Consider the following 21,956-nt stretch of genomic DNA (forward strand, 5'->3'; position numbering starts at 1 on the left):
GAGAAGTAGAGAGACAGATAAAAAAAATGAAGTGAAAAGGAAAGACAGAAATAACGAAGTAGAGCTATAAAGAGAGACAATAAACACACAGGAAAAAATGTAGACAACCAAGTAAAGAAAAGAAGGAAGAGAAAAACAGAACGGAACCAGGAAGGCTTTTAGCGGCCGTTCTTCTTTCAAGCTTTGTCCCACAAGTACGAAGCTGTCTTTTTTTTTTCTGCCGGCCGCGATGACTTTAAACTCACAAATGGCAGAACCCAGCCACAGTAATACTCCTGAACACGAAAAGGTCGACATTATAATAGGACGCCGTAGGTCGCTGTCTAATTTTTCAAAACTTGCAGTGCCATCTAGCCTTCGCAATTATACAAAACATCAACCAACTGTGGCACGATGTACACGATGTATTATTTTGGCGTGTTGCTTCTGGGTACTGTTTTCGCTAACGGTAAGCTGATATCAGTAGTCATCTAGTGTTGCGTTCCTGTAATTGTACCGCCTCTTCATTTGCAGAAATCAACCCTCTAACAAGTTGTCATTATCATTGTCGTCATTCACGGTCACACGTAACATGACACAACAATTTCGTTTCATGAAACTACCGTGCGTACTTTGACCGGTTAAGCACGATAGCGTGCGTCCCATCTCTATATGTATACACATATCAGCAAATAGCTCGCACCTTTGTGCGTGCTGCATATCTGTGTTAATGTTGAAGCTTCAAGCAGTACGAAAATCACTTTGCTTGTTGGAGAGGCTATGTTTCCTTACTATCACATTTGTTCAGTTGCGCGTGGATGCTAAAGAAATAATCAGCTTGCCGAACTTCATATAACGTTTCAGTTTACTTCTATAACGTGCATTACTTCAATCTTGTGGTGAACGTGAATCTTTTTTTTTTAATTTCTGGCCTATCAAAACGACTGTAAGTGGAACAAACTCGTGTATGTGTGGCTGCGATGATTTTTTTTGTATTTTTTTCTCTCTTTTTTTTTTCAAGTCCTTATTACCGAACCACAATGCAGGGTAGCATACCAGACTGTTTGGTTAACCTACCGGCCTTCACCTTATCTTTATCTCGCTGTAATCTAAGTTTCTCACTTCAGTTGCAACTTGCCAGAGTACCGCAATTGACATCTGAAGTATGACTTGTATGTAAGTTTGCGTGTGTGTTTCCTATGCAAAGTTTTGTGTTAGAGATAGTAAATATTATAAGAGTAAGTTACTTGGGACATGGTAATTCAATCTAAAACTGTTTTGCTCATTTCTCCTCGTAAATATTTCTCATTTGATTCAGAGATTGCATATCTCTACAGACGTTTATTTTTAAAAGGTAGAGGAGGAAGAGGAAGAAAGGAGGCTAGCTTAAAGTTGTAAATGCTACTTGTAATGAAGTACGTAGGTGTCATCGCATTTGCATATCTAAAAGATTTCAGGACTGTCCTTCTCCCTTCGTGATCTTCATATTCCAAACGCATAACAGGATTTGATACGCATCAACATTTATTGCTTTACTTTGCCTTTCGAAGTTTTACGTATCCCTGATGTATCGGTGGTTTACCATTTAGCACACACTAGTTGCCCTGGCTTTGGTTTTTTAGTGGCAGTGGGCGAGGCAACCAACGCGGGAGTCACTGGACACGCACACATGAAATGCAGGGGGACATTTATATGATTGCCCTTCACAAAACGTGACAGTGGGAAAGTGCGAGCTGGCTTTTTACATTTTGAGTTCTGTAAAAAACGTAAGTCGCGACCTCACAACAGAACAGCAAAGTGCAGTAGCTGTAGGGCAGAGACTCTCTAGACCTACGCGAAAGCTACACCCTATAAGGTTCTACATAGAAAATATAGACGTAATTGACAATCACACGATTGAAAATTAGCTCGTTCAAGAGGCTTACGGCATGCGCTTTCAACAGCTGTATTGGGCTTAAGCAAAGTGTCAATTAACAACAATATTTTGTTGTCGTGCATTTATTATAAAGCGCAATAAAGTATCTTGTGACACACACATTATTTGTTCTTTTTCTCATCTTCTATAAAGCCAGTTTTTTAATTATTTGCTTTGGCTATTCTTCGTCAAAGATTCAATTAACAGTTGGTTACTATGGGGTTCTTACACGCTGAACGCACCAGTCGATTCGGCGAATATCTCAAATACTTTCGAAAAAAAAAAATTCCACGCAATATTTGCGACAAAGGCAGCCATCTGCTGGAATATTTTGGAGAGAAAGATGTTTTTTGAGCATGTGTGAGCCTGCGTAATGTCACATCATGTCACTTGTGTGACATACGACATGAAACGATTCCTCGAGTATCGCTTCTCGTTTCGATACCAAATTTGCTTTACACATTGAGAATTAATAATATGTCTAGTTTTACGTCGAAAACTACGGTATGATCATATTAAAAGAAAAAGCGGCGCACAAAAAGACGGAGACAAAGAAGAGAAACACACACAGCGCTGCACTCACAACTGAAAGTTTAATCCGAGCAACAAGACTTTGATTGATTGATTCGTGGGGTTTAACGTCCCAAAACCACCATTTGATTATGAGAGACGCGAGCAACAAGACTTTAAAAAGTAATAGCCGCGCATGACAAGTGAGGCCCAACGAGATTAAGAGATACGCTCATCAATAAAAGCGAACTCTTTTTTGTGCAATGTAACAGAGGTCTGGCTTACGCAAGCATCACGTGACTTGTTAATATGATAGGCTTCCGACACCTCACGGGTGAATTGATCGTGGTGCTTAAAAATAATAACAGTGTTAGACAGAACAGGTGTGCACCCACACGTGGCACAATGCGAAGCCAAATGGGAAAGAGTGCCGTTATGCAAAGAGAGATAGTGCTCCCGCAACCTTTTATTGATACAGCGGCCCGTCTGTCCCACATAATGAAGACCACAAGATAAAGGAATGCGGTACACCACCCCCACAGCACAAGGCACATACTTATTTCTATGGTTTACGGCACATTTCTTTACATCTGGCTTGTCCTTCTTGTCTAGCTGATTTGACACCAAAGCACATATCTTTCCCAATTTATTGGGTGCCCTAAAAACCACATCAACTCCGTAGCGGGAACCAACCTTTTTTAACCCATGTGCCAGTTTATGCATATAAGGAATTGCTGCGAACTTCATTGTTTCCCGATTGATTTTCCTAGCTGCACGTCCTTTTAAACCACCAATTAACTTTCAGGTGCACACCTGTTCTGTCTAACACTGTTATTATTTTTAAGCACCACGATCAATTCACCCGTGAGGTGTCGGAAGCCTATCATATTAACAAGTCACGTGATGCTTGCGTAAGCCAGACCTCTGTTACATTGCACAAAAAAGAGTTCGCTTTTATTGATGAGCGTATCTCTTAATCTCGTTGGACCTCACTTGTCATGCGCGGCTATTACTTTTTAAAGTCTTGTTGCTCAGATTAAACTTTCAGTTGTGAGTGCAGCGCTGTGTGTGGTTCTCTTCTTTGTCTCCGTCTTTTTGTGCGCCACTTTTTCTTTTAATATGAATATACACCAACTCGCCCAACTTTCTATTCTGTTATAACTACGGTATGACTATGAAAGACGCCATGGTGGAGTGCCCCGCCGTGGTGGTCTAGTGGCTAAGGTACTCGGCTGCTGAGCCGCAGGTCGCGGGATCGAATGCCGGCTGCGGCGGCTGCATTTCCGATGGAGGCGGAAATGTTGTAGGCCCGTGTGCTCAGATTTGGGTGCACGTTGAAGAACCCTAGGTGGTCGAAATATCCGGAGTCCTCCACTACGGTGTCTCTCGTAATCATATAGTGGTTTTGGGACGTTAAACACCACAAATAAATAAATAAATAAATAAATAAATAAATAAATAAATAAATAAATAAATAAATAAATAAATAAATCAGCCATGGTGGAGTGCTCCGGAGATCTGCCCATCTGGTGTTCTTAATTGTGCAATAACATCGCACAGTACAAGGGCCTTTACCGTTTCGCATCCATAGAAATGCGACCGCAGCGGCCAGAAACTGGAGAGACGCCATGTTTCTGTCTCTCCATCAGTTTTTTTTTTTACTTTACACCAAATGAACGTAGTTTTTTAAAGTAACCGTTGTTTCTTTGCCAGTCTTTTCCCTCCCGTCTTCGGAATCATCATCGTCGTTTTTGCGTCTAACACTTGTCTTAATTATTTTGAAGATTTCTCTACCTGCTTTCGCGAGCTTGTGTAAGTTATGCCTTTCACGGGTCTCTCAGATTTGGGTGACGTGTATGCGTCGATAAGCAATGCTAGATTCACACGGTAATTACCTTCCCGGTTAGGGGTACAAAACGTGCGCCGACTTTTACACAGAACGCAGGAGCATATTTGCAGACGCTTTCCACTGTAGCTCTCCCTTCAATGCCAAGAAAGGTTTTCAGTTGGCATATTTGTAGCTGAAAGCCTGAAATGCGCGATCAAAGAGTAGATGAGGTGCATGCCTGAAAAAAAAATATGTAGGAGTGTGGTATACTATCCCAGTTGCGATCACTTGGTTAGCCCATTCAGCATTCCGTATTTCAATAAAATAGACGAAGACATCTTCGCGCGCCTGATGTTATTGCTAGGGTACATTATTCAGGTGTCCTGTCTACGTATTGTGCCCGACTATTCATATTATACAGCCGTTTGTAGTCCATACTTCTATTCAACGTTTGTGCCAGTTTGACCAAACGTCTACTGTGCAGTTAAGGGGGATGATTGATCTTTCACGCAGGATTGAAGGAACCACACGTCGTCTACCCTCGGCTTTTGGAGGAACGATCTTTGGATGGAGCGATGTTGATACGGCTGCATGACCAACTGACGCTCAGCCTCAAGAAAGCTTCCGTGGCAGCGCCTGAAGTGCGAGTCCTTACGTAGGAAAACGGGAAGACTGTCACGCACGTTGTATGTACACATACGCTCAGAAAACACTAGGATATATGTCTGCAGCATGAATAACAAGTCAGAGTTATACACAGCTTTCTGAAAAACTAGGCTGAGAATAGGTTTGCTAAAAATGGTTAAAAAAGTCACGAGGTCTCTTATGCATTTTTCTACAATGACAGAAAGGTCAAAGCCATCTTGTTTTTTTACTCAATTGATGTATTCACTTGGTACGAAAGGCTTTCGGCATCCAACGGAGTTTCACCACCTCTAAGACCGCAGGAACTGGAAGCGTTGACACCTCACGAGCTTTTGAAGTACCTTCTTGATCGGTCCCCCTTTGAACCAGTGGCTATGCCATGTGATGACGTCATGATTTGAGATCACATGATGTGAAGTCATGGCGGCATCATGTTGACATTATACTGTGTCGTCATCACACGATGAATTGTTAGACTACTTTTGTAGAAGTCACGGACGCCGACGGTCATTTTTCGCGTAAGATAAGGCATCTGAGGATTTCGCCCTAAATGTACAAGTAAAAGAGTACCCGATCATCCTCTAAAGGATACGAGTCCGACGTCGTGTGCCTTGAGTGATATCAATGGCACATCCATTTCAGTGCCCATGAAGGCTGGTAATGCGAAACTGTAACAATGCCGCCTTGCGGTCATGCCCAAATTGAGTTTGTGGCATACTGAAGCGTCTCGTACTCGGCTTTAGCAAAGCGAAATTTCACTATATTTGAAAATTAGCAGGCAGGCTGCTTGAACCATTTGTTTTCACTAGCGCAGGCACTGTTCCTTTGAGAATTTCGTAGCGACTTACCACAGACATGTGTTTGGGAATAACAAGCACGCATTAGGGGGCGAAGGTATCAAGGTAATTTGAAACGAAGAGAATATTATCCATATTCCTAATATAATGCTGCATATGACGAAGCTCTTAACTGCCAGAAGGCTTTTAGTATTCGTTCACGACCCAAAATGCCATAGTGTTTTTATTGTTTACAAACATGCACAATGTGTTTATGAGGCCAAAAAAAGAAAATTCCAATTTTTTGTGATTTGAAAACCAGATGGCCTGGGTCCGCGAAGTTCTTTCTTCTAGTTTGTTCATGGGAGACTCATTTCGGTTATGCATTGCAGTACAACGGTGAAGACCTCGAAAAGGATCTATACGAGGACGAAGAAAACATTGCCACGGTATTCGTCACCAAAGACGGGCAAGGTGTTTATATGGTGTGTACAATATTTATTGATTTCAGCTGCTAATGCCACTAGTACTTTCAGTTATGGTTAACTATTTGAAATATATTGATCCACTGTGTGTGCGTGACATTTTCTGTAATAATCAGTTTTTAAAACAAAACCTCGTTAGTATTTCACAGGAAGATTAGATAGCAAAGCTACTGGAGGGTACACTTAAAAACCTTGATGAGGGTTAGATACAAAGTCCTCAATTGAAGAACAGCGCTACACCTATAACAGAAGATGAAGACCACGTAACAAGCACTCGTTTGCTTCAGTGGTTCTTGTATAAAATCAGATGTTTGAAGGATATTGTTGTAATGCATGCATAGATACAAGCGAAACCTTATAAATGTTGCTGAGGTGAGTGGCTCAGTGCGCGACGGGTTGCTCTATCGTTCGAACAGTCATGCCGAGAACGAACGCTGCATTGTTGACACTCCGGACAGGTCACACATTGTAATAAGTTACTTTCCTTGTATTGTGTACACCTGTCATGCCAAGCAGCCCAACTTCCAATTTAATGGGCACGAATAATGATATTTCAGAGATTCTGTACTGCAGCCTCAATTTCCTTTTTCCGTTACCTTTTAATGGTCGTAAATTTGCATTGGTGTGAAAGACGGGCTCCCCCAAAAAGATAGTCCGCCAAGGTGGAACTTTGGTAAGGGTGCTCTGCAGCTGACCCAAAGGTTGTGGGTTCGATCCCGGCATCGGCAGTCGCGTTTTGGTGGAGGCGAAATGGCAGAGAAACGTGGGCTGTGCTAAGTCAGCAGACGTTAAAGAACACCAGATAGTCCGAACTTCCGGAGCTGTGCACTACGGCGTCTCTCAATCATACGGTAGTTTTGTGACGTAAAAATGCAGATATTATCCAGATATTATTATCCTCAAATAGATAACGCATCAGTATTGCTTACTGGTCTGTAAATTACAAGTTTACGTGGGCTTCATGCCTTCCCTTAAGACGACAGCATGATGAAAGCCATATATGTTGAAAGCCATTTCGCTATATGAGGCCATCGTTGCACAGCTACATCTGTCCTCACTGCAATGTGGTAGGCACTCTGGCGCGCCTCCTACTGCGGTGCAAAGTAAGCGTCCCAAGGCTACAAGCAGCAGCACCAGATGCGGACCAAGACCTCCTCAGTTGAGCGTGGGAGGCTGCCATATCCCGGTCGGACCTGGTCGAGCAACGTCAACTCGTCGCTCGAGCCTGGCGGGCTGTCCAGGCTAGAGGGTTCCTGGGATAAGGGACCTCCCACCTTCACTCAGAAGCTTAATTGAATAAATGTTTTCTCTCTCTCAGTTGATGGTATTGAGTCCCCTCTCCCCCGTCGCTGAAAGCTTTCCACACCCAACGCGATTTAGCGTCACCTCCGGGATCAGAGGAATGGGAAGCTCTCTGCATCCCACGTAGTTTGGCATTGCCTTCGTGATTAGCTAACCTTTAACGAAGCAACGATGCTTTTGGATGACGTCTTCACGTTACGTCATGATTGTATTATAATAAAGTCACAAATATTCGCCCGTGACGTCATGGCGACTTCATATGAAGACGTCCTTGGATGAGAATTTTTCGCATCACTCTTGTTGATGCCGCCGATGCCGACTTCCACCTGTCTCGTTTGATGAGGCATGCAAGATTTTTGCCCAAGAACGCACGCAACACGGGGAATTAAGTCACCACTGACACTCATTTCTCACCCTTTTCCTACATTCCAGAATGGACTGGTGGGTCCTAGGCACAGAATCGAGCCAATTCCATTTGCGGAAAGAATAGAAGAAAACGTCGTTTCGCACGCCATCTACGAAATCGATCAATCGCAAATGATGGACCAAACTGTCAGGCACACAGAGCAAGGTTAGTGAATCACAACATAGTTATACTCGATAGGGAAGGACAGTGAAGAAGGATCCGGATTGGATAAGAAAAAGACGTAGATTTCTGCAACCCATCAAGGGGAACGGCATAGCATCATAGAGAGACGTGAAGGTAACTGAACGATAGAAGAGGGGAAAGGAGAACAGCTCCTTCACAAGCCGAATGCCCATACACCAATGAGCCTTCACCTATTTCTACTAGAGCGGCCTTCACCTATTTCTTTTAGAGCAGTGTCTGTTTCCAATCACAGCATGGGAAATGAATGTTTGTTTGAACGAATGTTTATTTCATAATCTATGTACAGATAACAAACACTTGTCAGACCTGTAGCCAAAGGCTAGTTCAAGATAAAAGAATACCCAAGGGGATATCCTGGCACCGCAGAAAAAAAATTGGAGATTGTATCATTAGATCAAGACAATCAACCAACGAGCATCATACAAATGAGAACCTAAGAACGAAGTATACGAGCTACATACAGATAGAATCAAAAGATACAGTGCCATTGATCAAGACGCTATGAAGTACAATATCTATTACATATGAACTAGTAAGCAAAAAAAATTGACTCTAGGAGATCTGCAAAAAACGTACCCTATGAGAACGACGACAGAACTACGAGGATATCTTACCTAATGACACAACACTATAGCATGCCAGTAATTGCACAGAAAGAGCAGTAATCATATATGTATATAATTCAAAACCTTATACAACACTAACAAAGGTTCTATAATTTACTCTGCCTGTATCAAAGAAAGAAAATATTGTTTCAGGGCTCTATTGATGTTCGCAGAATTAATGTTTTCCGTTGGGAGATTGTTTAGGTTTTTTTTATTCCTGTGAACGGTAGCATACGTTTTACGTATACAATGTCACATGGCGTGAGATGAAAGTGACCTGGAGTTTTACTTATAGTACAGTGTGAGGATGAAAAAAAATATGAACGAACTGAATGGATGATTGAATCTCGGGACCTCATAAATGCACATTTGAATACTCTGTGGTCGCAAGCCTTCAAAAGGTAATATGTCTTATTGGCTGAATAATGGGGCCGTGTGATTTTATTACCTAGAATGAGACATAATTCTCATTGCAAGTTTTCGGGGTTTGATAACCGGATTTAGTAAGGTTTCATACGCCCATACCCAGAAATCGCTAGAATATCTCAGGTGACTTTCAATAGAAGCAAAATACATAAGTTGCAATATTGGTATATCAAAGTACTCACGGCCTAATGTTATACCGTAACAACCAGACGCTAATCTAGAGCTTACGCTGGTAATGTGTTCTTCCCTTTGAAGGTGCTTTTGAAAAACCAATTCGAAGTATTTGTAAGAACCTCTCTGTTCTAACGGAATGTTATTTATCTGTATGTTTATAGGTACAGTATCTGCTATCTTGAAACGTGCCTGAAAAACAATTCATTTTGTTTTTTTACCTTACCTAGAAACTTCTTACCTTGAACCAGTTTGATATACTGTACGTGCTACTCCAAGTTTATCTTCTGATTAAGTTCTGTAATATTATCAGCAGTTACCATGCATTCTTCCTGAGCTGGAAATAACAACAATAGTTCGTGTTTTACAATCTCGGGTCGCTCTTCTTTTCCGATCTTTCTAGTTATCAAAAACTCATACTCGCCATGATCACCAGCAGCTGCTTGGCTACGGGGAAATGGCCTCTTCCATGTTTTGTTAATGAATCTGGTCCTGTGCTTGTTGCGACCACGTTGTCTCCTCAAACTTGTGAATCTAATCTACCAACCCAACTTTCTGGTTCCCCTCATGCCCTTGCCTCATTTTCGAATCCAGTATTGCTTTTAATGAACAGGCGTTATCTTGCCATCGTGCTACGTGCCCTGCCCATTCCCGTTTGTTCTGCTTGATTTTGGCTAAGATACCTTAACACCATTTCGTTCCCTTATCCATCGAAAGATGGAATGACTAGCCCTTCAATGATTCAATTTGCCCTCACAGAGGAAAAACTCAGCGAGCGTCAGAATGGACAACCTCCACCAGTCCCAGATAACGTTCAGGTCGAAGTGTACTTCGTCGTCGATAGCCTCCATCATAGGCACTTCGACTCGGAAATGGCACTGCTGATGTATCTGTGCGTCACAATCAATGCTGTGAGTATGCCATACATTTTCAAGAAAACTTACTTGCGCATATCAGGAACTGAAGGCTGTTGTTTGGTACCACCTAAACGGAGTTTTATTACGTAAGTGTGGAGAAAATGTCTCTAACTACGCCTTTACGCGACTCCTTGTTTGTAATAGCCCGTTTAACCTGGCTATACAGATAAAAAATTGTGATCTGAGATGTATGTTCAATATAATTGAATTCACTTTGTTGAGGCAAAGAATAATTTGGCTGACATGTAACCGCAGGTGTATTCAGTAGTAGTACTTAGTAAGTAGCACAATAGGGCTGACATATTCAAATAAGTATCACCGAATGCTGTCATTGAAATACATGAACTGTAAGCCTAAAATTACCGAATACATTTATCTTTGGCGTAGCAAGATATAAACGCAATGTTTTTGCAAAAAGGCCAGAAATGTGTTTCGGAATACAGTTACTGGAACATAGACGCCATGTAAATACAAAAATAAGTTTTCAATTTCAGGAATAATGCTGCTCCCTAAATAGATTTATTAGGTGTAGGCAGTTGTCATTGTTATTTAATCGCATTGAAACCAGCAAGTCAAGCATATCACTCGAATCACTAACTAACGTGATCTAGTCAAGAAGTATACGTTTATTCTGGACAAAAGGTCTGCATTTCTGAGATGGCTGTTGCATTAATTGCACCTAAGCAACAACAGTATCTCATATACAATATCAATAGACAACGTCGATTGGGCTTCAAAGTGAGACACGAAAAAAGACTTGCTACCCCCCCCCCCCCCCCCCCAAAACAAAGAGGTGAGACACGCCATTTGAATCACTGTGGCTGTTGTCCGCAGAAGATGACATTACTGCCTTCCCTGTTCTGCCGTCACAGCGTCGGGTGACTTATCATATAGGGTCAATTTATGTGTGTTTAGCTGCCTTCACCGCCTCCAAATGGGTCGCCGACCAGCAGCGTCCTTTCCTTTGACATAGCACAAAAGCCTCCCATTCTCCTTTAGAAACAGATCAGCTGATTTGTGAAAAACATTTTCGAATCGAAATCTTCATACAAGTCTCCCCTGTACTGGTCAAGTGTTGATTTCTGGCAAAACTGTTACTGCGCATTTCAATCTCCCCGAATAATTATTCCGAGTGTTTGCATGATTGCCCCTCTGCTTGATCTTTATCAAAACACATTGTAACATTTCTAACCCTTTTTTTCCCACAGGTGGGCCTGAGATTCCGCCAAACAAGGAATCCCGCGATATCCTTCATAGTTACCGGTGTCGAAATGTCTGTGGTAAGGCTATCTCTATATCTTCCTCCCATGCGAAGAGTAGCAAACCGGCTGCCCATAGGCTGGTTAACCTCCCTGCCTTTTTTTACTCCTTTTTTCCTTCCTATGTGCTCATTCCTGCCTAGACCAAATGAACGTTTTAACTAGTGCCCACTGGTAATCAAGGGCACGAGTTAAAGGAAGCGCAGCCTCAGCTGAACTTGATAATATGTTGTTCTTCTCGGCATCCACATAAAAGCTCTGTGTTTGTTTTTCTAGCTTTTTGTGCTTTCAAAGAGTTCATAGTCGTGATTAACCATCGACTGATTTAACCAACATTATGCCGTATGCGCACTGTGAAATTGAAAGCACCGGTTTAAATTGCTCGTAATTGGCTTCGTTGTTTGGGTGTCTGGGTGCTTTTTTTTCTTTACTCCACTTTTTCTTACCTTCTCTCTGGATGCTCTTATCTGACCAAAAATAATCACATGGCGAACGTGATTCCCTTTATGGTGAAAGATTCACCCCATCATAGCCATGATTCACCTGCCCCGCCATGGTGGTCTAGTGGCTAAGGTACTCGGCTACTGACCCGAAGGTCGCGGGATCAAATCCCGGCGGCGGCGGCTACACTTCCGATTTAGGCGGCAATGTTGTCGGCCCATGTGCTCAGATTTGGGTGCACGTTACAGAACCCTAGATGGTCGAAATTTTCAGAGCCCTCCACTACGGCGTCTCTCATAATCATATGGTAGTTTTGGGACGTTAAACCCAACTTATCAATCAATCAATCAATCGACATGATTCACAAAATGGGGAATCATTTGACAGGCATTGACTAGTAATGTGTTGCAGCTTACCATGAACTCTGAAAGTAGAAGGCAGGTACTCCATTCTTTCCGTATTATTAAAGAGGGACCCAGAAACCAGGAAGTTAGCTTGAATGTTTGAGAATACATTTCAAGGAGCACGACGAGGATAGCTATGAACTTAGACAAAGGGCAAAGGCGAATGGGTAAACCTGGAATAAATGCCAGTAATCAGTATTCGAGTTGACACTGAGTATGAATGAGAGGGACGTAAAATCGGGTTGGCTACCTTGTACAGGAGCAGAGGTAATAAAGCAGTGCAAAGTAAGGAAAGAGAAGGAGAAGGTCTGTAACTGCACTGCAAGGTCACTGTTTAGTAGCATTGCGTGAGACTACACTCGTTTTCAGAGGATATGGCGCATACAGAAACACGGACACTAGAAGACGCTAACAACACAAGTGCTTCGATTCATGATTGTATGCAGGGCTCCCCTTCTGGAAGGGCAAAGGTTCATCAGTGTCATCACAGTGCCCCCACCTCATTCAGTTGATGTCTTGGGCCGATGTTGTGCCCCCCTCTCACATCAGTAAACGATGCCCTGTCCCCCCCCCCCCCCCTCTCCGCTAGCGCCCACCTATGCTTCTAGTACTTATAATGGCCATGTTTCTGTGCGTGCCTCATTTTCTTGAAATTGAGGAGTCTAGACTAGCCCAACTAGCCATGCGACCAGTCAAACCGTGTTCAGACTGGCTTTCCGAAAAAGAAAAAAATGTAACAACGCTCTCATAGCGATTGGGGCTGAATACCATATATGCCAGTGTTCTAGAACTGTCTCTTCTGTGAGACGCCATTATTAAAGTTGATCAGGTGATATATGGTGTAGGGCAGACAGGCCATTCTCTATTAAAGTTACAGAATAAATGTAAAAAAAAGAAGTCTACATGGCGAAAGAGAGGTACAGGTGAGATGAACTTGAAAAATTAGCAGCTGTTATACGGGATTGAACGGACGCACGAAAGGTGTACATTCTTGAGCACTTTTCGTGCTAGGGATGATCGACTAATATATAATATATTAACAAATTATTGGTAACTGGTTTAGTTGCTAATGAATAAATGACTACCTATGACAGTGGTTTGATGGCTTGATCGACAGTGAGCGTGTAAGCCTATGGCTTAAAGACAGCCTATTGCTAGAGCTGTGCTTCAATTCACTCGGCTCTATGAACATTAACACTCAGGGCTCCCTGGGCGCCGCCATAGTCCTCTCTGGTTGTTGTTGTTGATAAGCGTGACCCCCCAAAAATCGCGCTGCCGCGCCTTTGACGTCGGCTTTTGCACGCTCGTGCAACAGCCCAGAAAGGAGAAAATCCTCCTCTCCGTAAAGAAAAGGTTCATATATCCACACGTCCTTCGCGCAATGAATGTAGACAAGGCGTTTCCTGTGGCACGTGCAGTACATCACAAACCATCAAAAGATGTGCCGTACAATGGTTCAGAGATTGCGACAACGAGCGCAATATTCAAGGAAGTCGTCTCCTATCTACACGAGCCTTTTGCGCAACAACTGACGGCCAGGGTGCTTCCTCTCTTCTTTAGCACCGATCGTTGGCGGCCTTCGTTTGATGTACACACGTTGGGAACCATTGAAAGAGATGATTTGCAACGTGTGTGATTCATACTCAAACATCATATTCAAAGCTCCAAATGATTCATTTTTTATGCCAAATTAGAACGCAAAATACTGAATTGTGAAGGCTGCTAGGACAGCATACATTGTTTGCAGTTTAGTAAAATTTGATATGTATGAGCTGGGATGCCGAGCAGATTCATTAAATGTTTGCTATTAGCGATCATGTGTTACTTAGCTTTTTTTGTTCATTCTTCTATTGATTCAATCACTTTTTCTTACTTTTTAGAGAGAAACTTACGCTGTGGTATTTCCTGGAAATCTTAAATACATGTACGACCAAGCGTCTCTGGAAGCGCTGCGTAGCTATGCATACAAAAAGGCGCAAGACTTCAATTATCCGGACGTTGTGTTCCTCCTGACCGGGTAGGCAACGTTTCTTCATTGTGCATGTATTACTTGTTGGTAGGCGAGCGCACGTGATGCTGTACCAGGCAGTACAATTGAGTAATTTTGGTTTTCTTATTCTGCGCTACAAAGACGTGACTTGTACGGGGTCACCAAGGGTAACGTTTCCGTAAACAGCGCGGGTGAGTACAGGATTTTTCATCTTGATTGATTGACTGCTTGATTGCTTGATTGACGTAGTGAGTGAGTGAGTTAGTGATTGATTGATTGATTGATTAGTTCAGTCATTCTCATGATCATAGTTGGGAAGCAAGGCTTTGGCGAAATTCACAGCATATCCACGCTGTGGATGACGATGAGTGGGGCGAACCGTCTGCCTCTATATTGGTGCGTCCATCCGTCCGTTCGCTCCGATCGCACTGGAGCACGCATCGGACGCCCAGATGAACGGATGGAAAAACGCTTCACCCCACCCACTTCTTCTTCTTCTTCTTCTTCTTCTTCTTCTTCTTCTTCTTCTTCTTCTTCTTCTTCTTCTTCTTCTTCTTCTTATTCTTCTTCTTCTTCTTCTTCTTCTTCTTCTTCTTCTTCTTCTTCTTCTTCTTCTTCTTCTTCTTCTTCTTCTTCTTCTTCTTCTTCTTCTTCTTGTTGTTCTTCTTCTTCTTCTTCTTCTTCTTGTTGTTCTTGTTGTTCTTGTTCTTGTTGTTCTTGTTCTTGTTGTTCTTGTTCTTGTTGTTCTTGTTCTTGTTGTTCTTGTTCTTGTTGTTCTTGTTCTTCTTGTTCTTGTTCTTGTTGTTCTTGTTCTTCTTGTTCTTGTTCTTGTTGTTCTTGTTCTTCTTGTTCTTGTTCTTCTTGTTCTTGTTCTTCTCCTCCTCCTCCTCCTCCTCCTCCTCCTCATGGCTCTTTCCCAATGCAAGGGGTTGGCCGAATGTGAGGAGATTTTTTTTGTTTATTCGCAATACTGCTCGCATATGCTAGGGATAGGTTACACAACAAATAATTGCTGAATAATAGTATTTAAATGTTTAAAAGAATTTTCTGAACACTCATTCAGTAAATTCTGCAAGCACACTTGCTAGGTACCCACTATGCCATCATTAATCATAATTTCTTTGTCCCTACGTGGCCCGCGATCTTACCCCTATAAAGCGGGGGTGGAATCCTTCAGGACCCCAATAAAATTTTTCATCCATCCATCCATACATTTGGGTAGTACGCCGGCATTAGCTGTGGTATTTTTTGTCATTCTTCTGAGAAGCGTGGAGGCCACTAAACACTTGCAACGAATTTTGTGTCAACTGTTCATGCACTGGCTTATGACGATGAGGATTTATGCCTGAAATGGGTATGCGCCACAGTTAATAGGCGGCCTAGAACAAGATTTTTAATGGGTTGGAGCATCGGACGACCCAGTAGTTGCACAATTCGCAGTGTGTGACGCCTCGTTCTTCTTTTGTTTTTCTAAAACGCTTTATTACCCATGATAACGTGATTACTTTCCCGACATCAAGCCTGTCTAAGGCTCGTCACGGCTGGGTTATAGGAGCGGCGCCCACGTCGTAGCCTAGTTTGCAAGCAAGTCCGAAGCACCAGCGTGGCTCAGTGTACTCTCATAATTTGTACAGAAAACTGCAATGTCGCCTGCGTATGCAAGGAGGCTAACCTCAGCTTCATGCAATTTAAAGCCGCTTATTGCAGGGTTATTAATTACACTTAAACAGAAAGGTTCAATAAAAATAGCAAAAAGCAGGGGCGATAGTGGACACCCCTGTCTCACTGACCGCAGCACAGGTTAATGCATGGTGTAAATGCCGTGAAAACTTTTTTCCAGGCGAGTGGTAGTGCCGTGAACTGGGATAAGTGCCTTGGCTTCTGGCATGGGGAATGGGACGTCACTCCAAGAGTATTTCTAAACATTAAATGGCAGGAAACACCAGTGAAGTATTTAGGAGTGCCGCTGGAGTTCTATCATGACAGTGAACCGTATTGGAAAAAAAGAAACACAGGCATTGCGCAATGATGTAGAAAAATGGAAAGGTTGGGGTATTTCGATATTCGCACGGGCCACAACGTGCAACTTGTTTCTGGTGAGCAAGCTGTGGTACGTAATGCAGGTTTTGCACTGCAGTAGAATAAGTGTAACAGAAAATACACAGAGTATTTGCAATTTTCATATGGAGCTCAGTATGGGAAAGATCAAGCCGCACAAACCTGTTCAGAAAAGTTAGAGATGGCGGGCTCGGATTAGTTCATTTGTACATAAGACAACTTGTCAATCGTTTCCTTTTTCTGCGTGATGTAGATGGCCCCTTTTTGAGAACTGTTATACAACTAAGGTTATCTAGAGTGCTGCCGGGATTTCTCGTATCTTCATTAAATATGCAAGGACCAATACAAGGGTATTTAAAAGAAGTTGTTTCGTCTTTCCACTTTTTGTCAGTGAGATTTTCGTTAGAGTATCTGGCTGAAGTACCACGTAAAAAATTGTATAGAGACTTTGCCGATGTTTTACTACCTGTTCCATTGTACCGTCAGCTATATTGTGCAGGCCCAGGACAGGATGTTCTGAAACGTGTTAAAAAAATGCTTGTAGCGCCAGGGGTCAAAACTTTTTTCTTTAAATTACATACTGGTACCTTACCAGTTAAAACGTGGTTGCAGGATAAGGGAATATTCGTGCCATGGAGCACAAATTGCCACTTGTGTAATAAACCGGAAACAATTGAACACGTGTTTATAGATTGCTGGAGCGGGGTCTTTTTCTGGGACATACTCCAAAGAACCTTGAAAAAAGAATTACCGTTAAGTCCACATGGCATCCGTTTTCTTTCGGTTAAAAACGAGGTAGGTGTACCTTATGATCTTATCATGCTTCTGGGCCTGCACAGTATATGGAAAACCCGATGTGCCTTTGAAAACGCGGATGTAGAAGTGCTAGCTGTGGGCCAATATTTTTGCAAATCTGTGTGCCATTTTCTTGAAATGCTGAAAAGCCAAGAGGATGTGCCAGACTGGATTGGGTGCATTACGCGATTGTTACGAATGCCCGAGTATTGATTAATAGTCAGCCAAGAGCTGACGGTACCTCAATGAATTCTGTGGGTGTGTTTTGTGACGCACTTGAATTTGGACCAATATGTAAATATGTAAAATGTGAACAGTCATGATATGCAAGGCAATAAAGAAAAAAAAAACCAGCGTGGCTCAGTGATAGAATACTGGGCTGGCACGCTGCGGACCCGGGTTCAAGCCCCACTGTGTCCTTAGTGTTTCTTAATTACTAAGTTGCGGTACCGCGCCTGACCGAAGTTGTGATCTCATAACACCTTTCGCTGTAATGCTGTGTCGGATCACTGCTGCTATTTTTTATTCTTTATTTTCCTTGCTTGCCCGGTTTCGTTTCCTGATGGCATGAAAGGAAGAGTGTTTCATCTCCATAACGTCATCCGCTATTTGTAGGGATCACTTTAGCCTTCTTTAACTTTTAGCGGACCCCTGGCGAGCATGCAGCGGTATTTGACATATTTTTTCAGTCTCATACCTGTTTACGATGAACCATGACTGCTTGAGACACGGTAATAACACTAGACCCCGACAAGTCAAGGCTCATAAAAGCTTTGCTTCTAAAATATTGTGCTTTGACGTGGTTAAACCAAGCTCATAGAGCACTAGAAGCAGCTACCGCGTAAAACATGCCACTGCGTTGTCTTGCACCTGGGCGCCTGAGCGCAGCAAACAGTGGTACGCTGTTCACCTTTCTCTTCGTACAATCGGAGTGGCATGCAGTCCCATGCCAGTAGTTGCAATCTCGAGGCGCATGCTGTCGCGGCTCTCCCCGACTGACGAAGAGGAGCTGGCGTGACAGGAGACCAAGCTTACACTGATCATGCGCGCTGCTATGACGAAGCACGTCAAGGTCAAAAGTGCATTCACGATTGCTTTTTAATAGAGGTGTGCCAATATCCGGAAATTGGAAATAATTAATCGCATCGTATTCTAGACGAGTCGATACTCGGATTGAATTGTACAGGTAAACTTTCTCAAATATACGGCACCACCGGGAGAACCTCCAAAAGAAAGACGCTTCGGAACAGCCAAAGCTCAATTTTCCTCTTTGGGCAATTTGACAAAATGCTGCTGTTTCTCTTCCCTACACGCATTCTATGGCAAACTTTGTTAAGCCATCTCTCATAACTTCACAGGAATGGGCTACGTGGCCGGTGTCTGCACAAAATCAGCCGTGGCGATCGGAGAAGACAAGGCAGGATTTTACACGGGCGTGCACACAGTTACCCACGAACTTGCACATGTGTAAGTAGTTCACTATCTTGAAACTTTTGATGAGTCGCTTTGGCATTCATTTGAAGTAAGGTAAGTTAAAATATGAATATGCTCACACTTCGTGACGGTACCGTCGTGTCAACCATCTTCGCCAATATTATTGTTTAGGCCCATTGTCAAGGCGAGTATTGTTGCGAGTTTCATCGCACCCTTGAGAAGGGGTGGGTACATCAGTATCCAACGACGACGGTTGTAGGAGAAAGTGTGATAAGGTGATGCACGTAATTGTAATGCACTTCGTCATTGCAAACTTCGAATGAAACGTTGCGCAGGGCCGTGCACATCCTTTGTGACACGTCATTATTATTTACGTATGCTCACAGCTTGGGAGCCGAGCATGATGGGGAAGGGCCAACATATATCGGTCATCCGGGCGCCAAGAGCTGCTCATGGTACGACGGAAACATCATGAGCTACATCGACAAGGGTCCCAACCACAACCAGTTCTCGCACTGCAGTTTGCAACAGATGAAGTACGTCATCACGTAAGTACCTGATTGTAAATTGTTTATTGAGCTGGTCCATGGGTTTTAACATCACAAAATAGACCATGAAAAACGCCGTAGGGGAAGAATACAGATCTTTTTGAGCATCTGGGTTTTTTGTTTTTCAGTAGGATCACACAGTAAACGGGCCTCTGAGATTTCGCTTCTGCCGAAATGTCACCGCGACGTTTGGAGGGAAATGCAAACAAAGACACAATTTCTTAACGAAATAGGTGTGCTATTCGCTATCTAACATGAATATCTTAATGACAGTGTGGTGTGCTGCTTATAGTAAGAGAGGGCTAACATGCACGATATCCCAAGCTGCAAGTTCAAGTATCAACCTAAAACAGTTATGATTAGTCAGCAACTGAATGTTCATAATTCATTTAACTGTATGCCTCATATCTCAGCATGGTAGTCTAACATCAAATCAGACTGAGATACCAAAGTTAACCCTCGTGAGCTTGTCTGGATTGGGTGCTAAGATATCTGCAGGGTAGGGAAAAAAACTCAGCAGTAAATTGCAGCTCACTTTAAATGCAGCATAAAGAAGACGCCGCACGACCACGCCTACGAAAGCAGAAGATAGACTGTGACAGAGTGGCAGCTTGGGCTTGCGGTATGTCGAAACAGCGATAGCGCAAACTAGGGACACAGAAGGGCGCAATTGTAAATGTGATCTACTCATGAGTCATAAAATTTACGCTATGCGTAGTTCACATTAATAATTGTGCCGTGTGGACTGAACAGATTGCCACGAGGATCCCCAAAAGCACCTTTCACCGACTGCCATGACTCATGAAGTATCCCGATGTTATGCGTGGTTCGCGCTTGAATATACAATTTCGCCATGCGGACTGCACAGATTGCTGCGAAGTTCCCTAAGAACACCTTTCACCGACTGCTGTGCGTTTCCTTACAGAAAGGCGGGAACTCACTGCTGGGAAGTAAGAAGCCAGGGATACGCAGCGCACTCTACTTACCCTGGTATGGTAATGTCTCAGATGGCGTACTGCAAGGAGATGGTGCAAGACACCACCCTGATCGTTCAATCTTACACGGTAAGGAACACATTACATTTTATTTATCTTTATTGAATATGGCGGGCACGTTGTGCCCGCAGGGAGTTCCACCAATGGTATATGCAATAAGAATAATCACACCATAACTAAACGGAACTATAATGTTACAAGATAACGGTGTGGATAGACTGGAATCAAATAACTTTAGGTCATTCGGGGCGAGAACTAGCATGCATATAGCGGGCCACTCTTACGTTGTCTCAAATAGGCTTAGCCTCTGTGCATACACGTAGCGAGGGCTTTGGGCAGCCCATGATTGTTCTAGAGCATCTAAAGTTTGAGCAAACAGTGAAAGTGTTTGATGAGTCAGTTTCAGGATAGATCCTTTAAACGAGAGTGGGGCCATGATATAATGCAGTCTGCACCTGAGGCCTATTCAATCGACAGTGTGATGGCGCGCATACTATCTTCTTAGAGAAACTTTGTGAGACCATTATGCATGTGTAGGGCATCCAGGTTGTCAAAAAATTGGCAAATCCCACGTACAGAGGGAATCGATGATGTGCGAAGCACGAATGAGAAAGGTTATGTCGCTTTAAAATCATCACAGCATTACGAGGTGGAGGTAAATGATGCCATGCATGACTTCTATGTCATGATTATCATGTTTGAATGTGCCGTTTACCTTCGTCATCTGTTCACGCCACGTGATACCAAAATTAGTATATGTGCGGCTAGCGAAACGCCCACGAGCACGCTATGAGCGTGGTGTGTTGTCATGTTCTTGCATGAAACGCATCTTATGATTGTCATGTTTGCACCAGCCACATACTCTCCTCATCCATTGAAGTCTCATAATACATAATTCGGCATATGTGCAGCTAGCGAAATGGCCGCGAGCGAATCATGATTGTGGCATGTAGTCACGTTACATGACACGCATTTCGTGATTATCATATTTGGATGTTTCATTTACCTATGTCGTCCGTTCGCATCGCGTAATATCGAGTTTGTTACAGGTGAGGCTAGCAAAATGGCCGGGAGAGCATCATGAGTGTAGTATGTAGTCATGATGTTACATGACACGCATCTCATATTTATTATATTTGCACCAGTCACATACCTTCGTCATCCATTCACGTACCATAATACCTAATTCGGTACATGTGACGCTAGCGTAACGGCCGTGAGCGCATAATGAGCATGGCATGTACTCATGTCGTTACATGATACGCATGTCATGATTTTCATGTTAGGGTCTGTCGCTTGTGTTCGCCATGCAATCATGCCATACCATACCAGTTTTGCTACATGCCATGTGAACGAAACCTCCGCAAGAGCTGCAGGACCATGACATGTAAGTCATGACATACATGACATGATTTTCATGTTATGACTACTCAAATATGTTCTACAGTCATGTTACGCCATACCAAGTTTGGTATTGATACCATTATCGAAATGACCAGGAGAGATAAGTCCTAGGCGGCTAGATAGATAGATAGATAGATAGATAGATAGATAGATAGATAGATAGATAGATAGATAGATAGATAGATAGATAGATAGATAGATAGATAGATAGATAGATAGATACGCTCCAAGTTGCCGAAGTTCGTTGAGAAATGCTTCGCATTTAATAACTCCAGGCCTGCGTGGAAGGCGCAGCACATTTACAGCGAAATCTAGAAGATCGTCCTTTCAGAGACTTTTCAAAACACTCATTGGGTAACTACTCCAAGCACACTTGCTTGATACCTACTAGGGCATTAATAGTAAACTTTTGGGTAGTAGGCCGGCATTCGCTATACTATCCTCCATCATTCTTCTGAA

General features: G+C 42.9%; 1 protein-coding gene across 2 annotated transcripts in view; it reads left to right on the top strand.

Annotated features, from left to right (window-relative positions):
• Positions 1-21,956, top strand: part of LOC142768883 (venom metalloproteinase antarease-like TserMP_B) — a 38,340-nt gene that overhangs the window by 11,756 nt on the left and 4,628 nt on the right. The window contains exons 1-11 of one of the 2 annotated variants that reach the window (XM_075871355.1): positions 324-448; positions 4,746-4,918; positions 6,046-6,138; positions 7,873-8,011; positions 10,012-10,163; positions 11,378-11,449; positions 14,154-14,290; positions 14,405-14,454; positions 18,475-18,583; positions 18,937-19,098; positions 20,024-20,162. In XM_075871355.1, the coding sequence (XP_075727470.1) occupies positions 6,136-6,138; positions 7,873-8,011; positions 10,012-10,163; positions 11,378-11,449; positions 14,154-14,290; positions 14,405-14,454; positions 18,475-18,583; positions 18,937-19,098; positions 20,024-20,162 (963 nt within the window). In that variant the 5' untranslated portion in view covers positions 324-448; positions 4,746-4,918; positions 6,046-6,135. Of the gene's footprint in view, positions 1-323; positions 449-4,745; positions 4,919-6,045; positions 6,139-7,872; positions 8,012-10,011; positions 10,164-11,377; positions 11,450-14,153; positions 14,291-14,404; positions 14,455-18,474; positions 18,584-18,936; positions 19,099-20,023; positions 20,163-21,956 lie in introns of those variants that run through there. The other variant, XM_075871356.1, reaches the window with a different exon arrangement.

Source organism: Rhipicephalus microplus, chromosome 8, assembly GCF_043290135.1.
Source record: "Rhipicephalus microplus isolate Deutch F79 chromosome 8, USDA_Rmic, whole genome shotgun sequence".
Classification (NCBI taxonomy): domain Eukaryota; kingdom Metazoa; phylum Arthropoda; class Arachnida; order Ixodida; family Ixodidae; genus Rhipicephalus; species Rhipicephalus microplus.